Source organism: Lithobates pipiens, unplaced genomic scaffold (genome assembly GCF_037356315.1).
Source record: "Lithobates pipiens isolate NorthernLeopardFrog02 unplaced genomic scaffold, aLitPip1_a1.2 Scaffold_22, whole genome shotgun sequence".
Taxonomy (NCBI): Eukaryota; Metazoa; Chordata; class Amphibia; order Anura; family Ranidae; genus Lithobates; species Lithobates pipiens.
Genome location: NW_027507784.1, coordinates 233,505,271 through 233,529,660, shown reverse-complemented (window position 1 = coordinate 233,529,660; position 24,390 = coordinate 233,505,271). Strand labels below are relative to the sequence as shown.

General features: G+C 44.9%; 1 protein-coding gene across 4 annotated transcripts in view; it reads left to right on the top strand.

Annotated features, from left to right (window-relative positions):
- Nucleotides 1-24,390, top strand: part of CPPED1 (calcineurin like phosphoesterase domain containing 1) — a 625,662-nt gene that overhangs the window by 553,508 nt on the left and 47,764 nt on the right. For 3 of the 4 annotated variants that reach the window (XM_077448913.1, XM_077448912.1, XM_077448911.1), the window contains one exon: nucleotides 16,028-16,886. The exons of the other annotated variant lie outside the window; for it this stretch is intronic. In XM_077448913.1, the coding sequence (XP_077305039.1) occupies nucleotides 16,028-16,254 (227 nt within the window). In that variant the 3' untranslated portion in view covers nucleotides 16,255-16,886. Of the gene's footprint in view, nucleotides 1-16,027; nucleotides 16,887-24,390 lie in introns of those variants that run through there. 4 annotated transcript variants of the gene reach the window in all.

The window sequence follows — 24,390 nt, the reverse complement described above, 5'->3', positions numbered from 1 at the left end:
TAGCGAATTTCATCTCCCCCTTTTTATCTCTGATCTTCGGTATATAGGTCCTATTTTTCTGTTCTTTTATTCTTCTTGCTAACCACTTACTTGACCTATTCCCCCATAGGTGTCTCTCGCTATTTATTTTATGAAAAGCCGTTCTCTTCTCTTGTTCTAATACTTCTTCTAGCTCTCTTTTTTTCTTCAATAACTCCTGGGTGTCTTGGAGCCCTCTTGGTCTAGTCATTTGTTCGAGATCCTCTATTTCTTTATAAAGCTGGGCCTTCTCCTTTTCCCTAACTCTCTTCTTTCCTGCACCAATTCCTATTAACTTCCCTCTGATAACTGCCTTATGAGTCTCCCAGATAATAGCCTTTGAGTGTTCTCCTGTATCGTTTACTTCATAAAAATCCTTTAGTTCCTGCAGAATTTCTGTGCTAACTTCCTGATCTTGAATGAGAGAGTCATTCATTTTCCAGGCACTTCCAGTCCCCATACGACCCTGTATTTCTAATTGAATTTTCACCGGGGCATGGTCGGAAAGAGTGATTGGTTTAATTTCAGATTTTTTTATATTAGCCATTAGTTGTTGTCCTACAAATATATAATCCAATCTTGAAAAGGTTTTATGGACTGAGGAGAAGTGGGTGTAATCCCGTTCTTTCTGATGGTTAACTCTCCAAACATCTTGGAGCTGGGCGTTAATCAGTGCTTTATTTATTTTTCTATACCGCTGTTCAGCCCCCCGTGTACCCCCTCCCGAGGAGTCCAACTTCGGGTCTAAACACCAGTTTAGGTCGCCTGCTAGAATTACCATACCCTTTCTAAATTCCTCCAATTTGTTTAATACTTTCAATAGAAATTTCTCTTGGTTTCTGTTTGGTGCATATACATTAACAATGGTACATTGCATATTTCCCAAATTACCCTTTAAAAATAAGTATCTCCCCTCTGGGTCCGTCAGTCGTTCCTCTATTTCAAATCTTACTGATTTGTCAAAACCAGTGGCTACCCCTCTGGAGTGCGCAGAGGGAGAGACTCCGTAGAACCACATTGGGAATTGGGCTGATGACATTTTTATCCCTGAATTACTAGTAATGTATGTTTCTTGGAGGCAAATAATATTTCCCCCCATAAATTGGAGCTCTTTATTTATTTTGTATCTTTTTTCGTTGGTGTTTAGCCCCCTCACATTGTATGTTACCACATTAATCAGTACCATTAAGAACTATTCTATTGTTTAACGCAGATCGACCCAGAGGGGACTTTCTCATTCGGGTGACCAAGGAGGACGCGAAGGATATACCCAAAAGGAAAAAAAAAAAAAAAAAAAAAAATGGACCCCAAGGAAACCAACCCCCCCCCTCCCTCCCTCCCTCCCTCCCTCCCTCCCTCCCTCCCTCCCTCCCTCCCTCCCTCCCCCCTTCCCTCCCTCCCCCCCTCCCCCCCTCCCCCCCAACTCTGCAACTGCAGACGTTGGCCGAGGACTCCTCCGTTTTGTGGGTATATGAAGCCGACCTTTATCTCTCTGACACTGTCTATATTTCATATTTACCCGGGGGTTCACACCTGGTGGCGCCTACCCAGCATCGACGACTCCCTCTCCCCTTCCCCCTTTCCCCCTCTCCCTCTCCAACCCCACCAGACCTTCAGCTTTGCTGCCCCCTATGTCTGTTGTCTCCTTCCCCGTCATTCATCTCTCTATTTCTCCTTCTCTGCCATCTTAACTTACTTTGAGGGGCATGCGTGTCCATTTCTTCCTGCCAACCTGGTAGGGAAGGGGGGGTGATCCCTAAGCTCTCACAGAACCTTCTTAGGTCCTCCGGGAAGCGCAGAACCGCTGAGCGTCCGTCTCTTCGCCCCCTCAAGCATGCTGGGAAGCCCCATTGATAGGGGATTCTCGCAGCGTTCATTGCTTCCGTTAGAGGTTTCAAGAGCCTCCTTCTCCTCAATGTTTCGGGGGCTAGGTCTGAGAACACTCGCAGCTCTGCACCTTCAAAGGAGATCTCCGGTTCTGCCTTTAATTTCTCCATTATTTGCCCTTTCTCCTCTGCGTAGTGGAACCTAGCTATCACATCACGTGTGGCATCTTTGCTTGCTGCCCCCCTAATTGCAATCCTATGGACCCTGTCAAACTTTATACTTTCCGAGGGCTCCTTTTGTAACAACGGGTTAAAGACCTGCTGAACTATTTTACCCAACTCTGTGGCATTGTATTTTTCGGGGATACCTTTAATACGCACATTCTTCCTCCTACTCCTATTTTCTTGGTCTTCTAATTTATATAGAAGGGACCTATTTGTTCTCTGGAGATTCTGTACCTGTTCTGCTATCTCATCTATCCTTAGCTCCTGGTTGTCAATTCTATCTTCAATCTCTTCTACCCTCTCCAGTACACGACCTATATCTGCACGCACTCCCGCTATTTCTGTCTTTAGGGCCACCTCCATTTTTGCGAACATTTCCCCCAACATCTCTTTTATCAGAGTAGTTTCTACTTGGGGGCCTGATCGCGAGGACCCTTCCTCGAGCGCCGACTCTCCTGTTACTCTCTCCTCCTCTTCATCCCTTTGGCCTCTGGCAGAGCTTTGTTTTGTGGGGCTTGTCCCTTTCAACCCCCACTTTTAGTCCCACCCGCTTTGGCTCCTCTACCTTCTTCTCCCAATCTCTGTCTGCTCGGTCCTGACCTCCTTCCCACTCCTTGCTTTGGGCTTTCCTGCCCCTCCTCTAGCGTGCTGGCATTGATGATGTTACTTGCCATATATCTCTGAATCCCTCCGGGGCTAGGTACAGGAGGGGCACTTTTACCCGCTTTTGCCTTCCCCCTCATTCTTTCCCCCTACTTCTCTTTCCAAGACAGTTAAAATCCTTCCAACACTATTTCTACGACTGTCTGACCTTTTTGTGACCTAGACGTCCCTTCAGCGGGCCACATATAGATCCCTGGGCTCCACCCTTACCCCCTTTACACGTACATTTACAGCAATACAAGTATAAACCTTCAATGTATTCATCAAGTAGGTTAGAGAAGTGGGGGTAATACCCTCCTAAACAGTCAATCAGTGTATAGATAGATATCTCCTGGAGAGGTTGAGGGGTCAAAGCGAATAGTCTATTCTAGTTGGGACCTCAAAATCTTCAAAATTTCTTCAGCTACCAGCCATGTACTCTCCTGTCTTCCTTCATGTTTCCCTCCACCTGGGCTGGAAAATGTTTGTTGTCCCTGCCCTCAATGCCTCTGCCTTTGGTTCAGTATGTAAAATAGGGTCCTTCTTTCGTGTGGGCACGGCTCCTTCCCCGGTCTCCAATTTAATTTTGCTACTTCCAGGTAGGGACCCGGGTAATTGAATATTCTTCTCAAACGGGATTATGGGGGGGACCTCACAAAAAAAAAAGAAAAACCAGGAAAAAAGAGAGGGAATCCTCTAAGTCCAGGCCTGGGAATGCAATATTCAGGGGGCCCTCTGACATACCCACGAAGGGCCAGGGTGGGTGTAGGTATTCTAACTCCCCACTTTAATGCTCCCAGGGGCCACTTCCTGTGATTGCCACAGTCCTTCTTTCTTTCCCCTTTAAAACATGTGGAGTACCCTTACTCTTGAGGTTAAGTCCAATTGGCGTGTGATTTGCACCCTTCTCGGAGCGTACGCAGGGGTCAGTATACGCCGGTATACGCCCGGAGCGACCTATATATTCTCAGGGCTAACCACAGTCTTAGGCTTTATTGCTTATTGATTAGTAATTCCGTACCTCATATACATGTGGGTAATAGCAGTATACTCCATATAATATATATACTAATTTCTTCAAACAGCCTGTAGGGGATGATACACCTTCTCCCTTCTTGCTGGCTTACTTAACTCAGTCAATTAAGTTATAGTCCATCAGCATTCCCAAGCGTTCCCAAGCGCCATCTCTGTGCCACTCATGTCTGTTATAGCTCTTTTCAGACAGACCGACAGCCTATTCATTTCATGTGCCTAGCCATTCACACTTCCCCGTTCGGTACCTTTCCTCTGCAGTGTTGTGTTGTCCTCTGCAGCTTGGCTCCACGGACTCCTGGCTCCGCCGCTCTTCTAGTCACTCAGCGGTGTTCCCGTTCACATCTGAGTCCCAGCGGGTTGCTAGCTGCCATTCAAGTAAGGTGTTCGCGCCGTTCTCCGGGTGGCTGGTTCGCCTGTCCGCCGAGTTGTTCCGCACTCTCCGCCCCCCTCCGCCGGCCGGTGGATCTGGGGTTGTTGTTACTGGCTCCGCCGAGTATGTTACTGCTGCTGAGACCTTCCGGGAGTCTCGGTCTCGATCTCGGCGCCGGCGTCGGCTACGCTCAGCACTCTCCGCCGCTCATCATACGGCTGCGATGTTGCGCGGGGATCCTAGGGGCTGGTGGAGAGGGAGTCGTCCTCAGCACACGCCTTCCTCATGGTGCTCCACCCCATCTCATTTGTCTGGATGTTGTGAATGGGTTTTTCTTCATCATAGAGAGGATCCTGAGATCATCCACCACTGTTGTCTTCCATGGACGTCCAGGCCTTTTTATGTTGCTAAGCTCACCCGTGCATTCTTCTTTTAAGTTCAATATTTCTTAATATTTTCAATAATGTGAACAACATGTCGGATGTTCCGACTGGAGCAAATTGAACCAGAAAAAAGAAAGTAGATGAAATGAAGCATAGGCAGTCTTGCACAATGAACTAAACAGATATAAGTCATGCAATGATGCAATGTATATGCAGTAGGTGACCGCGATATTGTGTCAATCTTGCCGCTTCTATCGGCGAGATTGACACCCTACGAGCCCCGTCGCGGGAGCCAGCGCCAAGCTGGCTCACATCGGGAAAGGAAAAATGTTTATTTTCCTTTCCCAATAAGCGAGAAGCATCGCTGGCCGGGTTCACACTGGTGCGGGGATCCGAATTGGATTCCCGCCAATACCAGGCACTGTGTTTGGTATGAATCCTAAGGGAGAACTCCACGCCAAATGTAAAAAAAAAAAACGGCATGGGTTTCCCATTGGGAGGCATACCAGGCCCTTAGGTCCAGTAGGCATTTTAAGGCGAATCCCCTTCGCCCAAAAAAAACGGCGTGGGGTCCCCCTCAAAGTCCATATCAGACCCTTATCCAAGCACGCAGCTTGGCTGGTCAGGAAAGGGGGTGGGGATGAGCGAGCGCCCCCCCCCTCCTGAGCCGTACCAGGCCGCATGCCCTCAACATGGGGGGTGCCTTGGGGAAGGGGGGGCCGCGCACCCCCCCACCCCAAAGCACCTTGTCCCCAAGTTGATGAGGACAAGGGCCTCTTCCCGACAACCCTGGCCGTTGGTTGTCGGGGTCTGCGGCGGGGGGCTTATCAGAATCCAGGAGCCCCCTTTAATAAGGGGGCCCCCGGATCCCGGCCCCCCCACCCTATGTAAATGAGTATGGGGTACAATGTACCCCTACCCTTTCACCTGTGAAAAAATGTACAAAAAAACACAACACACCAGCATTAAAATCGTTTATTGCACAGCTCCGGGGGTCTTCTCGCCGGACTCCTCCGCTATCTTCTGCTAGCTCTTTTGCTAGCGGAGGAGCCCAGCTTTCTTCTTCGTCGTCGCCCTCTTCTTCCAACTTCAGGGGGTCTTGTCCCCCTCTTCTTTTCTTCTTCCCGGGCCACCGCTTCTTCTTCCAGCTCTTTTACTAGCGGTGGCCTGGTCTTCTGTCGCCGCCGCCTTCCGTTCTTCTTCTTCTTCATTATCGACTCGCTTTGGCTACTATAGGAAAATTACATTTTCCTATTGCAGCCAGCGCAACGGGATCGCGCTGGTTAGAGAAGCCTGTCGCTGGGAACCAGCGTGATACTGTCGCGCTGGAAACACAATATTGGCGGCACCTACTGTAACTATTATAAACTCCAGACGGGGATGAGGGGTGGGGAGGAGAAAGGGGGCACCAGCTAGGTAGGCATGTTTGCTGTGCCATAGCATGAGGTTGAGTAGAGGGTAAAAAAGAAAGAAAAGAGAAGATCTGGAAATAGAAGGAAGTTGCAGTATAGGGAGAGCATCAGTTAATTACAGTACATTTGGAATGTGTGAGCTAGGGAGACCACTTATACAGAAACTTTGCCATATTCAATTTTTTTCTAGCAACTAGTCTCTCCATTTCACATTGGAGGTTTGAATCTGCTATTGTTAGAGATGGATGGGGAATCCAAAGTTTTCCAGAGTTTGGTGATGTTCTGTTTCGCTGCGAGTAGTAGGTGTACTATTACCACTTGGGGGGGATTTTTCTATCCCAAGGTGTGGTAATGCTAGCGAGGGATTAGAGGTGGTTGGGATCTGTGATATTGTAGAAATGAGAGCAAATATTTGTTTCCAGAATTAACTTATGGACGTACAAAACCATAGTGTGTGCTATGGTTCCAGAACTTTTCACAGGTCCTCCAACAGGTAGAGGGATGTCCTGAAAAGTAGATGGATAGACGGTGGGGCGTGAGTTACCACCTGTGTATTGTCTTCTGGTACGATTCCCAGTGGTTGGAGCAGTGGGAGGCTGTAAAGGTGTATTTAAAGGTGTGCATCCACATGTTGGGGGTAGCAGTAATATTTAGTTCTTCCGTCCATTTTGAGAGGAATGAGACTTGAGAGTAGGGCTGGTTGTCACTAAGTGCAGAGTAGATTACTGATATACCATGTTTTGGGTATGTTGGGTGTGTGTAGAAGTTATGGATTGGTTCTGGTATTTTAACCTCAGCGGGGATTGTAGACTTCTGAAGGAAGTGTGAAATCCTTGCATATATGAAGGCTTCAGATTGAGGGAGTTTGTATAGTCTGATATGTTACTAATTTTATGTTTCTGCCAGTTCTGCAGATTACGATTTTGCAGATGTGCCATTAGCGTTCTGAGAAAAATTGGCAGAATGTGAGACGGGTGCGTTTTGGATGTTGGCTGGGTGAATTTCTTCCAAAATGTTACTGAGGTCGCAATTGACGGGGGGCTATCTGTTGTGATAGGAGGAAACCCAGCCGAAGTGATCAGTAGTATTTCATGTAGAGTATTCGATTTGTAGGAGATTTGTAGTATAGTTGGTCCAGAACGGAAGCATAGTAGTAGGTTTGTATGTGGGGAAGGCTAACAACTCCTTTTTTGTGATGTCTAGTTAGAATGTAGTGCACGCATCTAGGTGGTTTAGTTTCCCATATATATCTTGAAATTTATTTTTGTATGGAGGCAAAGAAGGAAGGGTGTATAGGTAAGATTACTGCACGGAATAAGTATAGTAGTTTGGGGAGGATTAGCATTTTAAAGGAGGCAGTCTTTACTAGTTTAGATAGGCCTGTTGTGCGCATTTGGTTTAATAAGCCTTTTTTTGGAAGGCACGGTAGTTAAGGTCACAGAGGTAAGGTAATGATGGAGCCAAGTTTATCCCAAGGTAGGGGATAGATTGTCTTGTCCAAGAATAAGGAAAAGATCCTTCTAGGAGGGTCTTCTGTCTATTTTTGATATGAAACTGGAGGATTAGGGACTTTGAGGAATTAATTTTATAAAAGGAGGCTGAACTGAATTGGGTGATGATATCTTGAATCACAGGCAAGGATTGGACCGGGTTTGTGATCATAAGTATGACATCATCGGCAAAGAGGCTTATTTTATGTTCCATGTCATTGTGTATGATGCCTGATATGCACTTGTCTCCTCTAATCCTTGCTGCTAGAGGTTCCATAATTTGAGAAAAGATGAGAGGGGAGAGCGGGCACCCTTGGCGAGTGCCATTTGTGATCCCCAATGCTTTAGACAAGGTTCCATCTGTTCATAATCTAGCTGAAGGGTTTGACTAAAGTGATAATATTGCAGATTGGAACTACAGTAGTCTGTGATACCAAATTTAGCTAGCACTGCTTTCAGGAATCCTCTGTCGAACGCCTTCACTGCATATAAAGAGAAAAGCAGAGAAGGTGTTTGAGATTGGGAGACCCAATGGATCAGTTTGATGACTCTTCTAGTTGCGTCCGGGGCTTGTCTATCTGGCATAAAGCCGACTTGGTCAAGGTGCACTAGAGAGGGAAGACATTTCAGCAATCTAGCTGCCAGGATTTTGAATAATAATTTCACGTCCGTGTTGAGGTGCGATATGGGCCTGTAGTTGGTCGTGGAGGTAGGATCTTGCTTTGGTTTGGAGGTGGTGGTGGTAATTGAACGTAGCATGTCAATAGGTAAAGAACCAGAGGTGGCAGCAGTGTTGAAGAAAGCAGTGAGGTGGGTGGTGACTAGTTTAGCGAATGCCCTATAGAATTCATCTGTGTAACCATCTTCTCCAGGTGATTTATGGAGAGGGAGAGTATGAATGGCTGTCAGGACTTCTTCATCTGAGAATGGTTGGGAGAGCTTTGCTTATTGGGCAGGTGTTATAGATGGGAGATTAATTAAGGATAGGAAGTTTTGCATGGTTTGGTCTGTTGGTTGAAAGGTAGCTGTGTAATTTGCTAAGTTGTAGAGAGAGGAGTAATAGTCACTAAAGGCATTAGCTATATCCTGTGGATTTGTAAGACATTTATTGGTGGTAGGGTGGTGGAGGGAAGCTATTTTACATTTAACGCATTGGGCTTTGACCTGTGGGGCTAATAAGGCTCCGGCCTTATTACCTAGGGCATAATATGTGGCTTTGGTTAATTTAATGTTATTTTCAAATTTATAGAGTAAAAGTAAGCAGGGTTTTTTTCGTTGCTCTAGTAGTTCACTAGTTTGTGGGAGGGAGTACATTTATTTTGCGTCTCTAAGCTGGAAACTCGTCAACTTGCTTAGACCTCTGGTCCTTAACAGTACTGTGAAGTTTTAATAGCAGTTCACGCATGTAGGCTTTATATGCCGACCAAAGTACAAACCTATCAGTGTCCGGTCGATCGTTTGATTCAAAAAAAGGTAGCGGTGCTCAGTAGTGAGATTTTGAATGTTGCTCGGATCTGAGATGTGAAAAGCATCAAGTCTCCATATTCGAGTTGTTCAGTGATTGCAAACAATCAGTGGGGGATAGTGGTCCTCTGTGAACTACAAAGGACAGGGATCACTGAATAAGCAGGCAGGTATCAGATATGAGCGCTGCAGTTTCCCAGCCATTTGGCAGGTGTAGAGAAGGAAATTTGTTATGGCTTTCAGATATCTGGAGGAGCTCCTCCGATTTCCATGTGTGTTGAGAGTGGAACAGAAGGGTTTGATGTTTCTTCTGGAATTATGCGCCTGGTCCTCAGGAGTTTAAGTCCTGATGGGAGGGTTCAAACTACATGAGTTTTGTTTTGATGCGTAATGAGTAGTTTAGTGGGGAAGCCCCATTTTTATATGATATTGTGTGGTTCTGAAGCGCTTTAGTTATAGTCGCCACCTGTCTGTGATTTTTCCATGGTTGCTTTGGATAAATCCATATAAAGAATGATGTTGGTGAAAGGGTCGGGGAGTCTCACTGCTCGTTTTGCTGCAAACATGACTTTTTCTTTCACTGTGAAAAAGTGCACATGGGCCAAAACATCTCTGAGTGTAGAAGTAGGGAGGTGAGGTGGCTTAGGGAGCCTGTGAGCTCTGTCTATTTCCATGTCACGGATTGTTAGGGCAGATAAAAGTGCACATATCAGGGATTGCAGGAATTGAACTAGATCCGATTGTTGGATCGACTGGGAAATTACCGAATGTAATATTAAGTTTGGAGCAGTCTTCCAGGTCCACGAGCTTCAGATTGATCAATTGGAGTTCATCCTCATGGTCTGCAAAACCATCCACTAACTCATTATGCGCTGTAAGCAGGTCTCCCATTTTGGATTCAATACGAGTAATGGTTTGACCATGGTTATGTACAGTTGCAGACACTGTGGAAACAGCTGTGGATAAATCATTATATAAGGTTTGCCTCAGTGAGAGCAGCTTATTTTTCATAGTGTTCTCAGATAATGGCTGATCTGAGACAGGCATCTAGCACTGATGCTTGCTGTGGTGGGGGGAGAGAGAGAACAGGCAGGGAACTGTGACAGGCTGAGTTTGCTGTGGCTCTTCCATTCTGATCCTAGTTTTAGTAGGGCTAGCACTAGTGGGTGAATTTAGGAGGAGACCACTCACCCTGAAGGTCAGAAGGATCATGAGAGACCCGGAGATGGTGTGGCTGGAGTGTGAGCAGGAGAGCCACACCGCCATTTCACAGCCGCCGCCGGCTCCATCTTGGTCGCTCGCCAGGGGTAGTAATCAGGGAGCTTCCTCTGCAGTTTAGAGTCCTTCCTCCATTTCAGCATGGTTCTCCCGCTGTGGTAGGATGTCTGGGGTACAAGGTGGGATCGTTTTCCCTTCTCTGGTGGCACTTGGATAGTCGCTGGTTTTACTGTGGAGCTGAGGGACTAGGCAGCCATCCACATGAGCCATCAAGCCACACCCCGTGCATTCTTCTTTTAGTTTTTGAAGCCTTACAAGGTGTGACACTAAAGGAAAATTGTATAATGTATTTCCAGTCTTAAAGTGGGGTGCCCCCTAAAAAAAAATAAGTCAGCAGCTACAAATACTGCAGCTTCTGACTTTTAATAATTGGACACTTACCTGTCCCAGGCCCAGGGTCCAGCGATGCGGGGGGAACAAAGAGCCCCCCTCGTTCCCCGCTCTGCTGGCGGCGCTGTCATTCTTACTGTAGGCACCCGGCTGTGGCTTCACAGCCAGGCACCCACTGCTCATGCACAAGCGGCGCAGGGCGCGGTAATACGCTGCACAGTCATCTGAGACATGTGACAGGTCCCAGATGACTGTGTGGCGCGAGGGGAAGTGATGTCACCAGCCTGGGCAAGGAAGAAGGCAGATTACGAGGAGATTACAAGGGACCCCCTAGCAACAGGTATTTAGAGTTGAGTACATTTTATAAATTTTTTTCCCAATTATTTATTTTCTTTTTTTAAAGAATTTTTAACTATTTTTAATTTTTGGGTGGCAACACCACTTTAAGCCTCGTAGACACGGTCTGATTGTTGGCTGGAGATTGTCTGTTGACAGACTATTGTCCTAAATTCTTACCATCAGTACGGTCTTTTTGACAATTGTTGTCCAACTTTCGAGCCAACAAATGTTGGATGACAGGCTAGTAAATATTCGGCGGACAACGGTTGGAACGTCAGATTTTGATTCAATTCGATTTATATACATTGCTATTAATTCATTTATTTAATGATGTAACATGTGACCTTTTTTTCCTATTTAAATAATTTTCTTTGATATAAATATAACTGCCCTGTGTTAACTAACCTTAGCTGTTTTTTATATAATTTTGTGTGACATTTAATCCATTCATTAATGCTATCTTTGGGATGTGCTCATGTGAGAATTTTATTACACTGATAATGCATAAAAAGGGTTTGACTACATGGATAATTTATCCTTCACAGCACTGACATACAGAGCTCCACATTCCAAATCACCCGCCTGAACTGACACTAGGGGTCGACCGATTATCATTTTTTTTTTTTTTTAAGTATCAGTCAGTTTTTAAGTATAACCAGGGTGAGCATGCAGCTGCAGGCATCACCCCAATACCGTTCTTTAGAGCAGACGGTCGGCTTTCTTGTAATAACAACCGATATGACTCAGCAGCTGCTCTGCTGTTATTACAAGCAGCGGGAGGGGACATCCCCCACTCCGCCTGGGTCTCCAGATCCCACTTTGAGGCCTGAGTGACCAGTCGGCACATCCGCTGGCTGGCAGATCAGTTTTGTTCGGGTCTCGAATCTAGTAACGGAAGGGATGTCATAACATAACTTTCGGATTACTGCTATCTTAAAGACATCAGTTTTAAAAAATAGAAGGTATTCAGAAACGCAGATCTTGACATTTTGAATACTTTCAAGTGCAGGCGAGGGGTTTTGGGGTCTTGTAGACCCCAGATCCCTTCATAAAGAGTACCCGTGCTGCCTATTACTGTCATAGTGGATGCTTATACTCCATGTTACAGCAATAACAGTGATAAAAAAAAATGTAAAAGCACACTGTAACACTGTTTAAATGTACAGAATGTTGGCACCTGATATCGGCTATCGCCCCTGAAAAAACGATCGGTCGACCCCTAATTTAGGCTACTTTCACACCGAGGCAGTTTTCAGGCATTTTAGCGCAAAAAATAGCGCCTGAAAATTGCCTCTCATGCTTCCCCAGTGTGAAAGCCCGAGTGCTTTCACACTGGAGTGGTGCGCTTGCAGGACGGGAAAAAAAGTCTTGCACCCAGCATCTTTGGGGCAGTTTGGGAGCGATGTATACAGCTCCACACCGCCTCTGCCCATTGTAATGAAAAACACTTCAGAAGCACCGCAACACAGGCACATTTAACTAGGGATGCACCGACATTTCGGCCGCCGAAACATATCGGCCGAAAATGCCCTTTTCGGCAATTTGCCGAAAGGAAAAAACGGCCAATAATTGACCCGAAAATGGGGCGGGGCCTAGGGGCGGAACTCCACCCCTGCCCCGGGGAACTTTGATAGACAGATCACCTGTCCAGATTGGACGGGTGATCTGTCTATCAAAGTGCCTGGACAAGGGGTAGGGGCTGTGTGTGATAGCGCACAACGGGGAACACACAGCTATTGAAATTAAAGCTGTGATGTTCCCAGCGCTCTATTCAACCAGACGGCTCTCTTCACTGCACAGGGGCATAGCTGGCTGGATCGCTGGGGGCCATAGCTGGCTGGATCGCTGGGGGGCATAGCTGGCTGGATCGCTGGGGGGCATAGCTGGCTGGATCGCTGGGGACATCGCTGGCTGCATCACTGGGGACATCGCTGGCTGCATCACTGGGGACATCGCTGGCTGCATCACTGGGGACATCGCTGGCTGCATCACTGGGGACATCGCTGGCTGCATCTCTGGGGAGCATCGCTGGCTGCATCACTGGGGGGCATCGCTGGCTACATCGCTGGCTGTATCACTGGGGGGCATCGCTGGCTGCATCGCTGGCTGTATCACTGGGGGGCATCGCTGGCTGCATCGCTGGCTGTATCACTGGGGGGCATCGCTGGCTGTATCACTGGGCGGCATCGCTGTCTGCATCATTGGGGGGCAACACTGGCTGCACTTATCTATTTTATCATGTCGCCAGTCTCTGACCACCTCCTGTACCATGTTGCCAGTCTCTGACCATCTCCTGTACCATGTCCGCAGTCTCTGACCACCTCCTGTACCATGTCCGCAGTCTCTGACCACCTCCTGTACCATGTCCGCAGTCTCTGACCACCTCCTGTACCATGTCCGCAGTCTCTGACCACCTCCTGTACCATGTCGCCAGTCTCTGACCACCTCCTGTACCATGTCGCCAGTCTCTGACCACCTCCTGTACCATGTTCTCTGTCTCTGACCATCTCCTGTACCATGTCCCCAGTCTCTGACCATCTCCTGTACCATGTCCCCAGTCTCTGACCATCTCCTGTACCATGTCCCCAGTCTCTGACCACCTCCTGTACCATGTCCCCAGTCTCTGACCACCTCCTGTACCATGTCCCCAGTCTCTGACCACCTCCTGTACCATGTCCCCAGTCTCTGACCACCTCCTGTACCATGTCCCCAGTCTCTGACCACCTCCTGTACCATGTCCCCAGTCTCTGACCACCTCCTGTACCATGTCCCCAGTCTCTGACCACCTCCTGTACCATGTCCCCAGTCTCTGACCACCTCCTGTACCATGTCCCCAGTCTCTGACCACCTCCTGTACCATGTCCCCAGTCTCTGACCATCTCCTGTACCATGTCCCCAGTCTCTGACCATCTCCTGTGCCATGTCCCCAGTCTCTGACCACCTCCTGTACCATGTCCCCAGTCTCTGACCACCTCCTGTACCATGTCCCCAGTCTCTGACCACCTCCTGTACCATGTCCCCAGTCTCTGACCACCTCCTGTACCATGTCCCCAGTCTCTGACCATCTCCTGTATAAAAATATTTTTTTTAAAACAGGCATTTTCGGTATCGGTGCTGTTTCGGTATCGGTTTCGGTTTTCGGCCTAGTGTATTTTTCATTTTCGGTATCGGTTTCGGCACCAAAAAACCCATTCGGTGCATCCCTACGTTTAACCCCTTCTTGGGGGTTAAAAGCTCCCGGCTAGTGGCTTAAAGAGCGGTAAAGCACCGCTTAAACTAGTGGCACTTTACTGCTAATGGACTCACCGTCCCAGTGTGAAAGCAGCCTTAAACTCCCTTAATAATCCAAATCCATGGGCAGGTTTTGATAAAGTAGGAAGAATCCTCTGAAATGTGTTACCCCCCCCCCTTTTTCCTGCACCACTACACTCTCTACGAGGCAGGATTTTCCGCAGACAAAACTTTTGTCCGAAAAGCATTGGACAGGAACTTGTCTTGCATACAAATGGCACACAGTTGTTGGCCAACAAATACTAACATAGTGATGTATTACAAGTTTTTTCAGCTCATTAGCGGCACCCATTGGGCACCTTCTGCTAATGTGTTTGGTGAACATTGATTCCGAGCATGCGTGTTTGTACTTTGGACTTTTGTCTGACAGACTTGTGTACACATGATCAGAAAATCTGACATCAGACTGTTTTCTATGGAAAATTTATAAGCTTGACATCCAACATTTGTCTGTGGAAAATCTGACACTAGTTGTCCGATGGAGCGTACAAACAGTAGGATTTTAGGCCAACGGTCTGTCAACACACAATTACTGTCAGAAAATCTGATCGTGTGTACGAAGATTTAGGCTGTGTGTGCTGGTGGGGGAAGACCCACATCCTGCCAAGCCACACTGACAGCTTTACGATGCACAAGCCCCTAGACTGCTGATACATGCTGACAGCCTGTGGTTCCTATCCAGGTTTTATGCTCAATGCCAGGAATCTAAGATGTTAGTGTGCCATTTTTCATGTTGTATAAATTGTTACTATTTTACTGACAAGGTTTCAGCGCTGCTATTTGCGTTTAGTTTGGGCTCCTGTGATCTTCTTGGATTGTTTTGGGGAGCTGCAGGACCACTGGTACATGAAATTTATTGTAATCTACTGTTCTTTTTCCTTTGACTGTTCAAGGGAAAGATGGACTTTGTAGTGCTCTATGGCCAGCATTTACAGCTGCAGCAGATTTAGCATTTTCCAATTTTCTTAAATAAAACCCTGCATGTGTTTTTTCCTTAGACTTACCTTTTAAATAGGAGTGTGAATCTCTCCACCTTTTCCCTAAGAGACCTGTACTCCATTCCTATTTGTTTCAAATCAAAGATCTTCTTTCCCTTCTCCATTTGATTGTTCTTAAAGGGCTGTTTTATTTTGGATCTCTTTTTCAATGCATTTGAGTGTTAAAGGTATTCTGCTTCAACTCCTATTTTTTTACTGGTTGATCTTTGGTTGAGACCTACTTTGTATAATATTCTTTCCCTTGCAGACATTCTTGTTTTGTGTTGACCGCTATTGCTGTTGGTTTTTACCCACCTGTTGTCTCTTTATGGTGGCTGCTGGGTTGCCCTTCATTTTTTTTTTTAAGGTCCAGTATCCTTTCAGATAAATCTCCAACTACTTGTCCTACCTGTCCTTTTCTGGAACATCAGATTAATTATTTATGCCTTTCTAGCGATTCCCACATTTCTCCCCAATTTTTTACAGAATAATTATACCTTTTGAATACTTTTCTAGTAATTTTTCCACATCCATTGGATCTCTCAGTGGCTTTTGCATACCCTTCAGTTAGACTGCTTTGGACATCCCACATATCTATTATTTCCTATATCCATATGTCCAGATACAGAAAATTAGATTTAAGTAAATAACGTAAAATCCTTCTCTGGGAATCCATTGGTGGTAATTGGATCACTGTACTTCTTACTAATAAAACTGAGGGATGAAAGTTAGGGGTGGGGTTATAGTGAGCAGGCCTTCAATGGTTTTTAGGTTTGCCAGTATCCACCTGTTGAGGACAGATGCACAAAACCCCACATGTATCTTTTTTTTTTTTTCTCTGTGTCCGTCAATAGACTCAAAGAAAAAGATTTCAAGGTAAATACATATAGCAAACAATATTACAACTGTTGGATTTCACTAATCTTCTAATATTCTTTATTTTACAGGAGTCAAGGCTGTTTTCTCAGGACATTATCATCGGAATGCTGGTGGAAACTATAAAGATCTGGATATGGTAGTGACATCAGCCATTGGCTGCCAGCTTGGAGACGATGAGCATGGTGTGCGTGTGGTAGTTGTCACCAAAAATCAAATTGTCCACAGATATTACAGCCTAGATAAACTCAAAAATCATGGGCTTGATCAAGATATTATGGACTTAATTAAATATTAAGAGGGAGAATGCACTGCTTTATATACAAAGTGAGTTCCAATGATTTTATATTTAAAACCATAATATAAAATTATTTTAGGAAATGTTATTTTAATGGGTGTTCTGAAATCTCTGATACCATTTTATATTTTCAGTTTTAATTTTTTTTTAAATAGAAGTATGAGAGTAGGGGGATACCTTTTGTGTGACTAACCTAACATATGTTGCAAGCTTTTGCAAATACTTAGTTCCCTTCTTCAGGCATGGTTTTATACATGTGACTGAAAAAATCATACAAGTATATACACATCTGTATAGTGGACATCAAAGAACACAAAACTCACAGAAAAACACATTTATAGTAACATGCAATGAAATAGAGATCCATTTACATTTACAGTAAAAGATTATTGTAACAGTTGTGATGGTCAGCTGCACTTTCTACTACCTTAATTGTAAACTCATAAAATATATGTACATTGAAATCTTTTTTTTTCCTCCCTTGTGGTCTATTAAACATACAACTAAAACCTTTCATTATTTCTGTTTAATTTTACATCCAGTATGACATGGCATGCAATGTTTACTTCATTTTCACTTCAAGTTATATTCAAACCAATAAAATGATGATAGAAATAAAGAAATTAAAGAAATGTTACCTATGATTTTATTTTTATTCAGAATCCCTTATATCTTGACCTGTTCTCTTTTACAGGGTTTTTTTGTTTATATTGTGATCAATGTTGTAATATTTGGGGGTTATTTTAGCTTCAAGGTAGAGCTTACCAGTGAGCTGGATCCACACCAGATGTCGTTTAAGGGCTCGTAGGCCCACTTTTATTAAAGAAAGAAAAGTCAGATAACAAAATAGTTGCCCACACAGGGGTTTCAGCTTTCCACAGCAGTAATGTATGTAGAACCAAAAATACCAAGCCACCTGGCTCTCTTTAGCAGCACTGCTGCTCAGACTTCTGCTGCAGCCCTCTTGGCTCTTTAACAGAGTTCCTGTACACCCAGTACCTCAGCACTCTTTAACAGCTTCTCTTTCAGCCCACACGCTTGGACCCTCTGTCTGCTCTGACAGACCGACCTGTGCAGACATGCACACTTCTCCCTTACACGCCTGGACTCCTCGGGAGGGTGGAGCCCAGAACCATGGTGTTGGCTTTGTTTTAAGCCCAAGACCCACCTGTGCAATCATCCAGCCAGACTGCTGGCTGGTCCCAAAACCCGGTCCCAGGATTGGAGATTCCGTACTACCACAATGTGAACTGAATCCTAACTTTTTTTTTTATCATTTTTTATTAACGTGAATTTGCATAATACAAAACAGTACAAGATAGTACCAGAAAGTGCAAATTGAGTAACAGTCAAAAGGCTTACAATTGTACAGGTTCAAATACAAATATGGAAACCGCAATCAAACCTAGGTCTGCTTTCATTGATAATGGGATATATAAGTGACAAAACAAAGCAAATAGAAATAAAATTACACAAAAGGAGAGTAAAGAACAAAATAAAAAGTTGTGTAATTAAAGCTGTAGACAATGGTGTGAATGTCTGACCAATAAGTGGGAGAGAAAATGGTAGTACTGAGGAGATCTGAAGTATCTGATATCAGAGTAACTTTATGCAAAGAAAAATACCATCATTGGTCTTTAATCCAATCTTTCCATATTTTCCATTGTGAGTCACATTTATTTGTTACCACATTTGTTAGCTAGTAATGATTCATACTTCCTAACTTTTGAATGTATTAGTGTGTGGAACTGCAGGATATACTTTGGCATCAATGCTAAATTATGAACTGTTTTACTCAACAAATAGCATTTGCCCAAAGCAACTAGGAGTGTGGAAAATAATAGTTGAATTGATGCAGCCTTGCATGATTCAGCATTGATTCAGAGAACGGGCCATATCAATTGCCTGGATGATGTCATCCCGGCTCCCCCTGTCTCTCCCAGGACAACCCTGCCCATGCAATCTAAAGTTCAAACTAATCATTGACTCAGGGTGGATTTGATTTAAATCAAGTTAGTTTAAATCACTAGTAAAAAGGTTTGACTTAAATGAACTCGATTTAAATAATTGCTGTTGACTCACCGACAGTCCTATTCACTTTAATGGGATGGCTGGTAATGCGGCAGTGACACAACAAGGTGAGGGATTAGGCGGCAGCAGATGAGTGAATGCCCGCTAACAGTCACTGCCATGATGGATCTGATATGACAGATGCTCTTTAAATGTAAGGATTTATTCTTGCTGGTAGTTAGAATCTTTAATATTTGCAAACAAAATGGAGGTTTTCCATTTAGAATAATAAGCTGTCAGGTTAGTAAAACACCAATATCAGAACCGATTCAATTATATAGTTTGTGTACATCGATTTGCAAAACAATGGGATAAAGAAATATTCCTAAACCTTGGTTTATCACATGGTTACTGTGACATTGTGTTAATGCATCAATACAGTACATGTTATCTCAGCTTGCAGAGCTTGGATTCATTGAATGAGTTTACCAAAAATTTAAATATAGCCGAATATATGGCCTCATGCTACATAACTAAGCTCCATTTTTGTGCTGAATAAGCTAAATTATTATGTAGCTTAAATAAAAAAAAATCTTCCTTTATCATACATCACGGGACACAGAGCACCATAGTAATTACTATGTGGGTTATAGCCACTTTCAGGTGATGGACACTGGCACACCCTAAATAGGAAGTTGCCTCCCTATATAACACCTCCCATACTGGGAGCACCTCAGTTTTTTCGCTAGTGTCTAAGGTGTTGGTCACGAGTGAAGATACGCTCTGAAGAGCTCCGCTGGAGGGATCTTTGCTGGATTTAAACAGCCTCCATAGACCGGATCCATCCAAAGTGCCACTGAGGCCAAGGTGGATGGTACCCAGGCTTCGTATACGAAGAACAAGGTTTTGCCTGTAACGCATCTCCTCACAGGGCTAGACCCATGGATTTTTGGTCATGCTTAGATTACCTAAAGTTTTTCCTGGCGGGGTGCTAATACAGGTTCAAGGGAGTGGCACCCCAATAAAGAGGAAACCAGTCCTTGAAGGTTTGCTAATGCAGCCTGCCGTGATCGGTGAAGTAAGGATCTGTCCGTTACAGCAGTATCCTGCGGCGATGATAAGGTAAGGGAAGAAGCCTAGGAACTGTAAAAAGTCCACCTATGTTTGTTTTTTTTTCTTTCGTGAGTAAAATGCCATGCCTTAAAGTCTCCACTAGAGGGAGTAAATGCACATACCTTGGTACGTTGCTTCTCAGTCAGCTCAGTGGGCCAGTTAAACAGCATGTGTGTGTGGTCTCAGCAGCCAGGGGGGATTCCTCAGTTGCAACAGCATATTCTTTTTCCCCCCTGGGGGAACTAAGGGGCTGGGAGGTACAACAGTAGTTTGTACTGTGCCCCCCCCCTTCGGGGGGGTGCGGTGGTGGCTTGCCTATGTTGATTATTTTTATGTTCCCACAGAAGCCATATAGCCTTTGCATGAAATTTAAATTTCTTGCCTCCCAGCCTTCCCTTTTCCTCCCCTCTTGCGGGTCTGCACTGGCAGACCTAAATGCTGTCCGCACACAGACAGCTGTTTAGTTTAAACAAGAAAGGGGGTGGGTTAATGAGTGGAGGGGGCTTGGCTTAGGCATGGTGCTGTGTGCAGGATGTAGCGTCCATGAGGAGTACAGGGCGCAGGTGCTGGGGATGCTGAGCAGATCCTCACAATCTGAGACCTCAAAACAGACGTATCTCAAGCCAGGAGCTGGAGAGATGGATGTCTGACACACAGGACACAGTAGCGCTGGGGGTACGTAAGGCAATGCATACATGCATTTCCAAACAGGAAATAAATTTTACTCAGTACCAAGCTGAACTATATTAGTGGCATTGTATTGCTAGACTATTGCTCAGCAAGTAGTGCATTTACTTAGTGTCTCTGCTTTTATGCTTAGTAGTATGGCCCCCAAAAAAGACACCACAAAGAAGGTACCAAAATGTCACCCCCAGGCCCTGGGAACTCCAGTCGTGCCTCCACACTGTCCTCCTCTCTGGAAATACCAGATGTGGCAAGCCAGAGTGAATCATTGGAACCAATTGAAAGATGCATTTCCCTCCGCACTTTTGGGCCTATAAGGAAGATTAGCGGCTTTAATCTCATCCTCCATCCAAAAGTATAGGAAGTGTGTTAGATCCCCCTCCCCACCTTAAACCTTTTACCAAGGGGACAGTGGGTAGACCCCTTTTCACCTTTAAACACGCTGCATCCATCAGAGATAGGGTGGTCCGTAGTGAATTTTGAGGTCATTCGGATAAGATACATTGTAAATACAAAGGAACATTCATCTGTGGCAAATGCCACTACTGCCGGTATATGCATGTTCAAAAAAAAAAAACAGGTTACCTAATGGCCAGATCTTTCACCCCAGGCATTTTGCTAATTGCAGAACGTCTGGGGTAGTCTACCTCTTATGTGACTGTACATGCTTCTACGTCGGCAAAACGGAAGTGGAATTCTGGCGTAGAGCATATAGACATATTTTGAGCTGTGGTCCTGACCTCCTCCTTTGGAAGACATACCAGCATAGTACACAATGGGAAGTTTCCCAAAATTAAATTCCTTATTCTGGATCATATACATCCAGATCCTGGGGGGGGGGGGGGACTGGAATAAGGCCCTCTTACAATTAGAATCCTGATGGATTCATAGATTGAAGGCCACACAACCCCCGGGGTTAAATGAAACTATTTGGTTTAAACCCTTTCTGGAGGGGTTTTCTTCAGGAGAAATGGAGAAATAATGTTTTGAACAATAGTCTGCTACTGTAGATTAATAACATTCAACGATCTGCCTTTGCACCTACATATTTTCCACCATAACTTTCCTACTATCTATATAAGACCGTTTACTATTGAATATGATAAATCATTTGAAATCATGCATTGATGTATAGAGTACACACTGTATTGTACTAAATGGTTAGACAAGAGTATTATGTTTTTTCCATCATTATGATCAGATATAATGTGTCATTTGTATGCACATCTCTACTATTGTTTGATACAGTATATTACATATATGCATGTTATATGTTGTCGCAAAAGGTCTAGTGTGAAGTGCAGTAAATATACCATAACAATGTGCATTTTCCATTACTCCCCAATGCTCGGCATTGGGAGAATTTAAATAGGCTCTTGGGCCTTTTTTTTTTTTTCATGTAATACTATTATTGATTTAAATTAATTGTCATCTATTTATTATAAGGCATTTGTTTATGGTGTGCTTATTCTCTTTATACTGGACATATTTGTATTTATCTTTATCACTGGATATTATGTACTTATATTGGGCACACTCCCAGATATTGAACATTGATGTGTTCCCTCTCTATGTTAATTTAAATATATATGATTAATCTATCATAAGGAAACTGTTTGCAACATATGTATACTATCTACTGGGTATATATGTGCTGTTCTTTGTATATTCAATATACTTCTTGTGTTAAAGCCGCTGCCGATTATTCTTTTTTCTCCTTCTACAATATTCTATTCTTTTATGTGCTCTTCCTCCTGCAGAATATTTCATCTTTCCTGCTGACTATTCTTTCTTGAGCAGTGATGGGCGCTCGTTCCCGGGGCAGCGCCCGGCACACCAAGCTGCCCAGGCTATTTAACCTGTGGCGGCATTGCAGGCAAATACAGCCGTCATCTGTGGCTGCTCTTCTTTGGGTACTCCTGCCGGACATGCACAGTCTGGCAGGAGAAGCCTATTGTGTCAGTGGGTGGAGTGGGCATGGCCTCGTTCCGACGTGCATGCACGTGCACGCTGTGGACTGGGCGGCTCGCGCATCACTCAGGGGGCAGTCTTCGGACTTTTTCCCTGCCCGTCAGCTGTTGCAATTTTTTTGCGGCAACTGATTGGACAGGGACTACTGTAAAGGATTGGAACCTCCTCCCGTTCGGCATCCCTCACATTCTGGTGCTGGATGCCGTGACGGACGGGTGGATACTAGTGATATTAACCACTTCAGCCCCGGACCAATTGTCAGCCTAAGGACCAGAGGTCTTTTTACAATTTCGCACTGCACTGCTTTAACTGGTAATTGCGCGGTCATGCAATGTTGTACCCAAACCAAATTTGTGTCCTTTTCTTCCCACAAATAGAGCTTTCTTTTGATGGTATTTTATTGCCTCTGCGATTTTTATTTTTTGCGATATAAATGGAAAAAGACCTAAAATTTTGAGAAAAAAAAAATATTTTCTACTTTTTGTTATAAGAAAAATCGAATAAACTCAATTTTAGTCATACATTTAGGGCAAAATTTATTCAGCCACATGTCTTTAGTAAAACAAAATGTCAATAAGCGTATATTTATTGGTTTGCGCAAAAGTTATAGCGTCTACAAACTAGAGTACATTTTCTGGAATTTACACAGCTTTTAATTTATGACTGCCTATCTCATTTCTGGAGGTGCTAAAATGGCAGGACAGTACAACCCCCCCCCCCCCCAAATGACCCCATTTTGGAAAGTAGACACCCCAAGGAAATTGCTGAGGGGCATGTTGAGCCCATTGAATATTTTTTTTTGTCCCAAGTGATTGAATAATGACACAAAAAAATAAAAATAAAATAAAGTTTACAAAAAGTTGTCACTAAATTATATATTACTCACACATGCCATAGTTCTATGTGGAATTGCACCCCAAAATATATTCTGCTGCTTCTCCTGAGTACGGGGATACCACATATGTGGGACTTTTTGGGAGTCTAGCCTCGTACGGCCCCCCCGAAAACCAATCACTGCCTTCAGGATTTCTAAGGGTGCAAATTTTTGATTGCACTCCTCACTACCTATCACAGTTTCTAAGGCCATAAAATGCCAAAATAACACAACCCCCCCCCCCCCCCAAATGACCCCATTTTGGAAAGTAGACACCCCAAGGAAATTGCTGAGGGGCATGTTGAGCCAATTGAATATTTTTTTTTGTCCCAAGTGATTGAATAATGACACAAAAAAGTTTACAAAAAGTTGTCACTAAATGATATATTGCTCACACATGCCATAGTTATATGTGGAATTGCACCCCAAAATATATTCTGCTTCTCCTGAGTACGGGGATACCACATATGTGGGACTTTTTGGGAGTCTAGCCACGTACGGCACCCCGAAAACCAATCACTGCCTTCAGATTCAGATTTCTAATGCCGCGTACACACGCAGCGGACTATCCAACGGACTTAGTCTGGCAGACTTCCCGCCAGACTGTCCGTCCCACTTTCCGAACGGGTTACTTGCCCACACACGGCACTTTTTCAGCGGACTAATACGGCGTACTAAGTCCGCCGTACTATCCGCCGTACTTTTGAAATGAACAGACTTTTCCCGCCCAGAGAAAAGTCCCCTCATTTCGAGCGGGTCTCCAGGTAGGCGGGGCCCGTGAAGGAGACATCGCTGGCCCCGCCACCTGGTATGGACTTAAAGGGGAACCCCAACGCCGAAAAAATCGGCGTGGGGGTTCCCCCCAGGTCCACAACAGACCCTTGTCCGAGCACGCTACCCGGCCGGCCAGGAAAGGGGGGACGAGAGAGCGGCCCCCCTCCTGAGCCGTACCAGGCCGCGTGCCCTCAACATGGGGGGTGCCTTGGGGAAGGGGGGGCCTCTTCCCGACAACCCTGGCCGTTGGTTGTCGGTGTCTGCGGGCGGGGGGCTTATCGGAATCCGGGAGCCCCCTTTAATAAGGGGGCCCCCGGATACTGGCCCCCCACCCTATGTGAATGAGTGTGGGATACAATGTACCCCTACCCATTCACCTGTGAAAAAAAGTACAAAAAAAACCACAATACAGCGTAAAAATAGTTTATGGGATGCGCTAGTATATCACTGGTGAAAGGGTTAACTAGGGGCAATCAGGGGGTTAAAACCATTATTGGGTAGTAATTAGAGGTACCTAGCGCTATAAAAACCTGGCGGTGAACCTAAAAAAATAACTAGCTACCTAGCGACACTAGTGACACTAATGCAGCGATCAGAAAAATGATCGCTTGATGACACTGGCAAAAGGGGGTGAAAGGGTTAACTAGGGGCAATCAGGGGGTTAAAACCATTATTGGGTAGTATATCTGGGTACCTAGCGCTATAAAAAC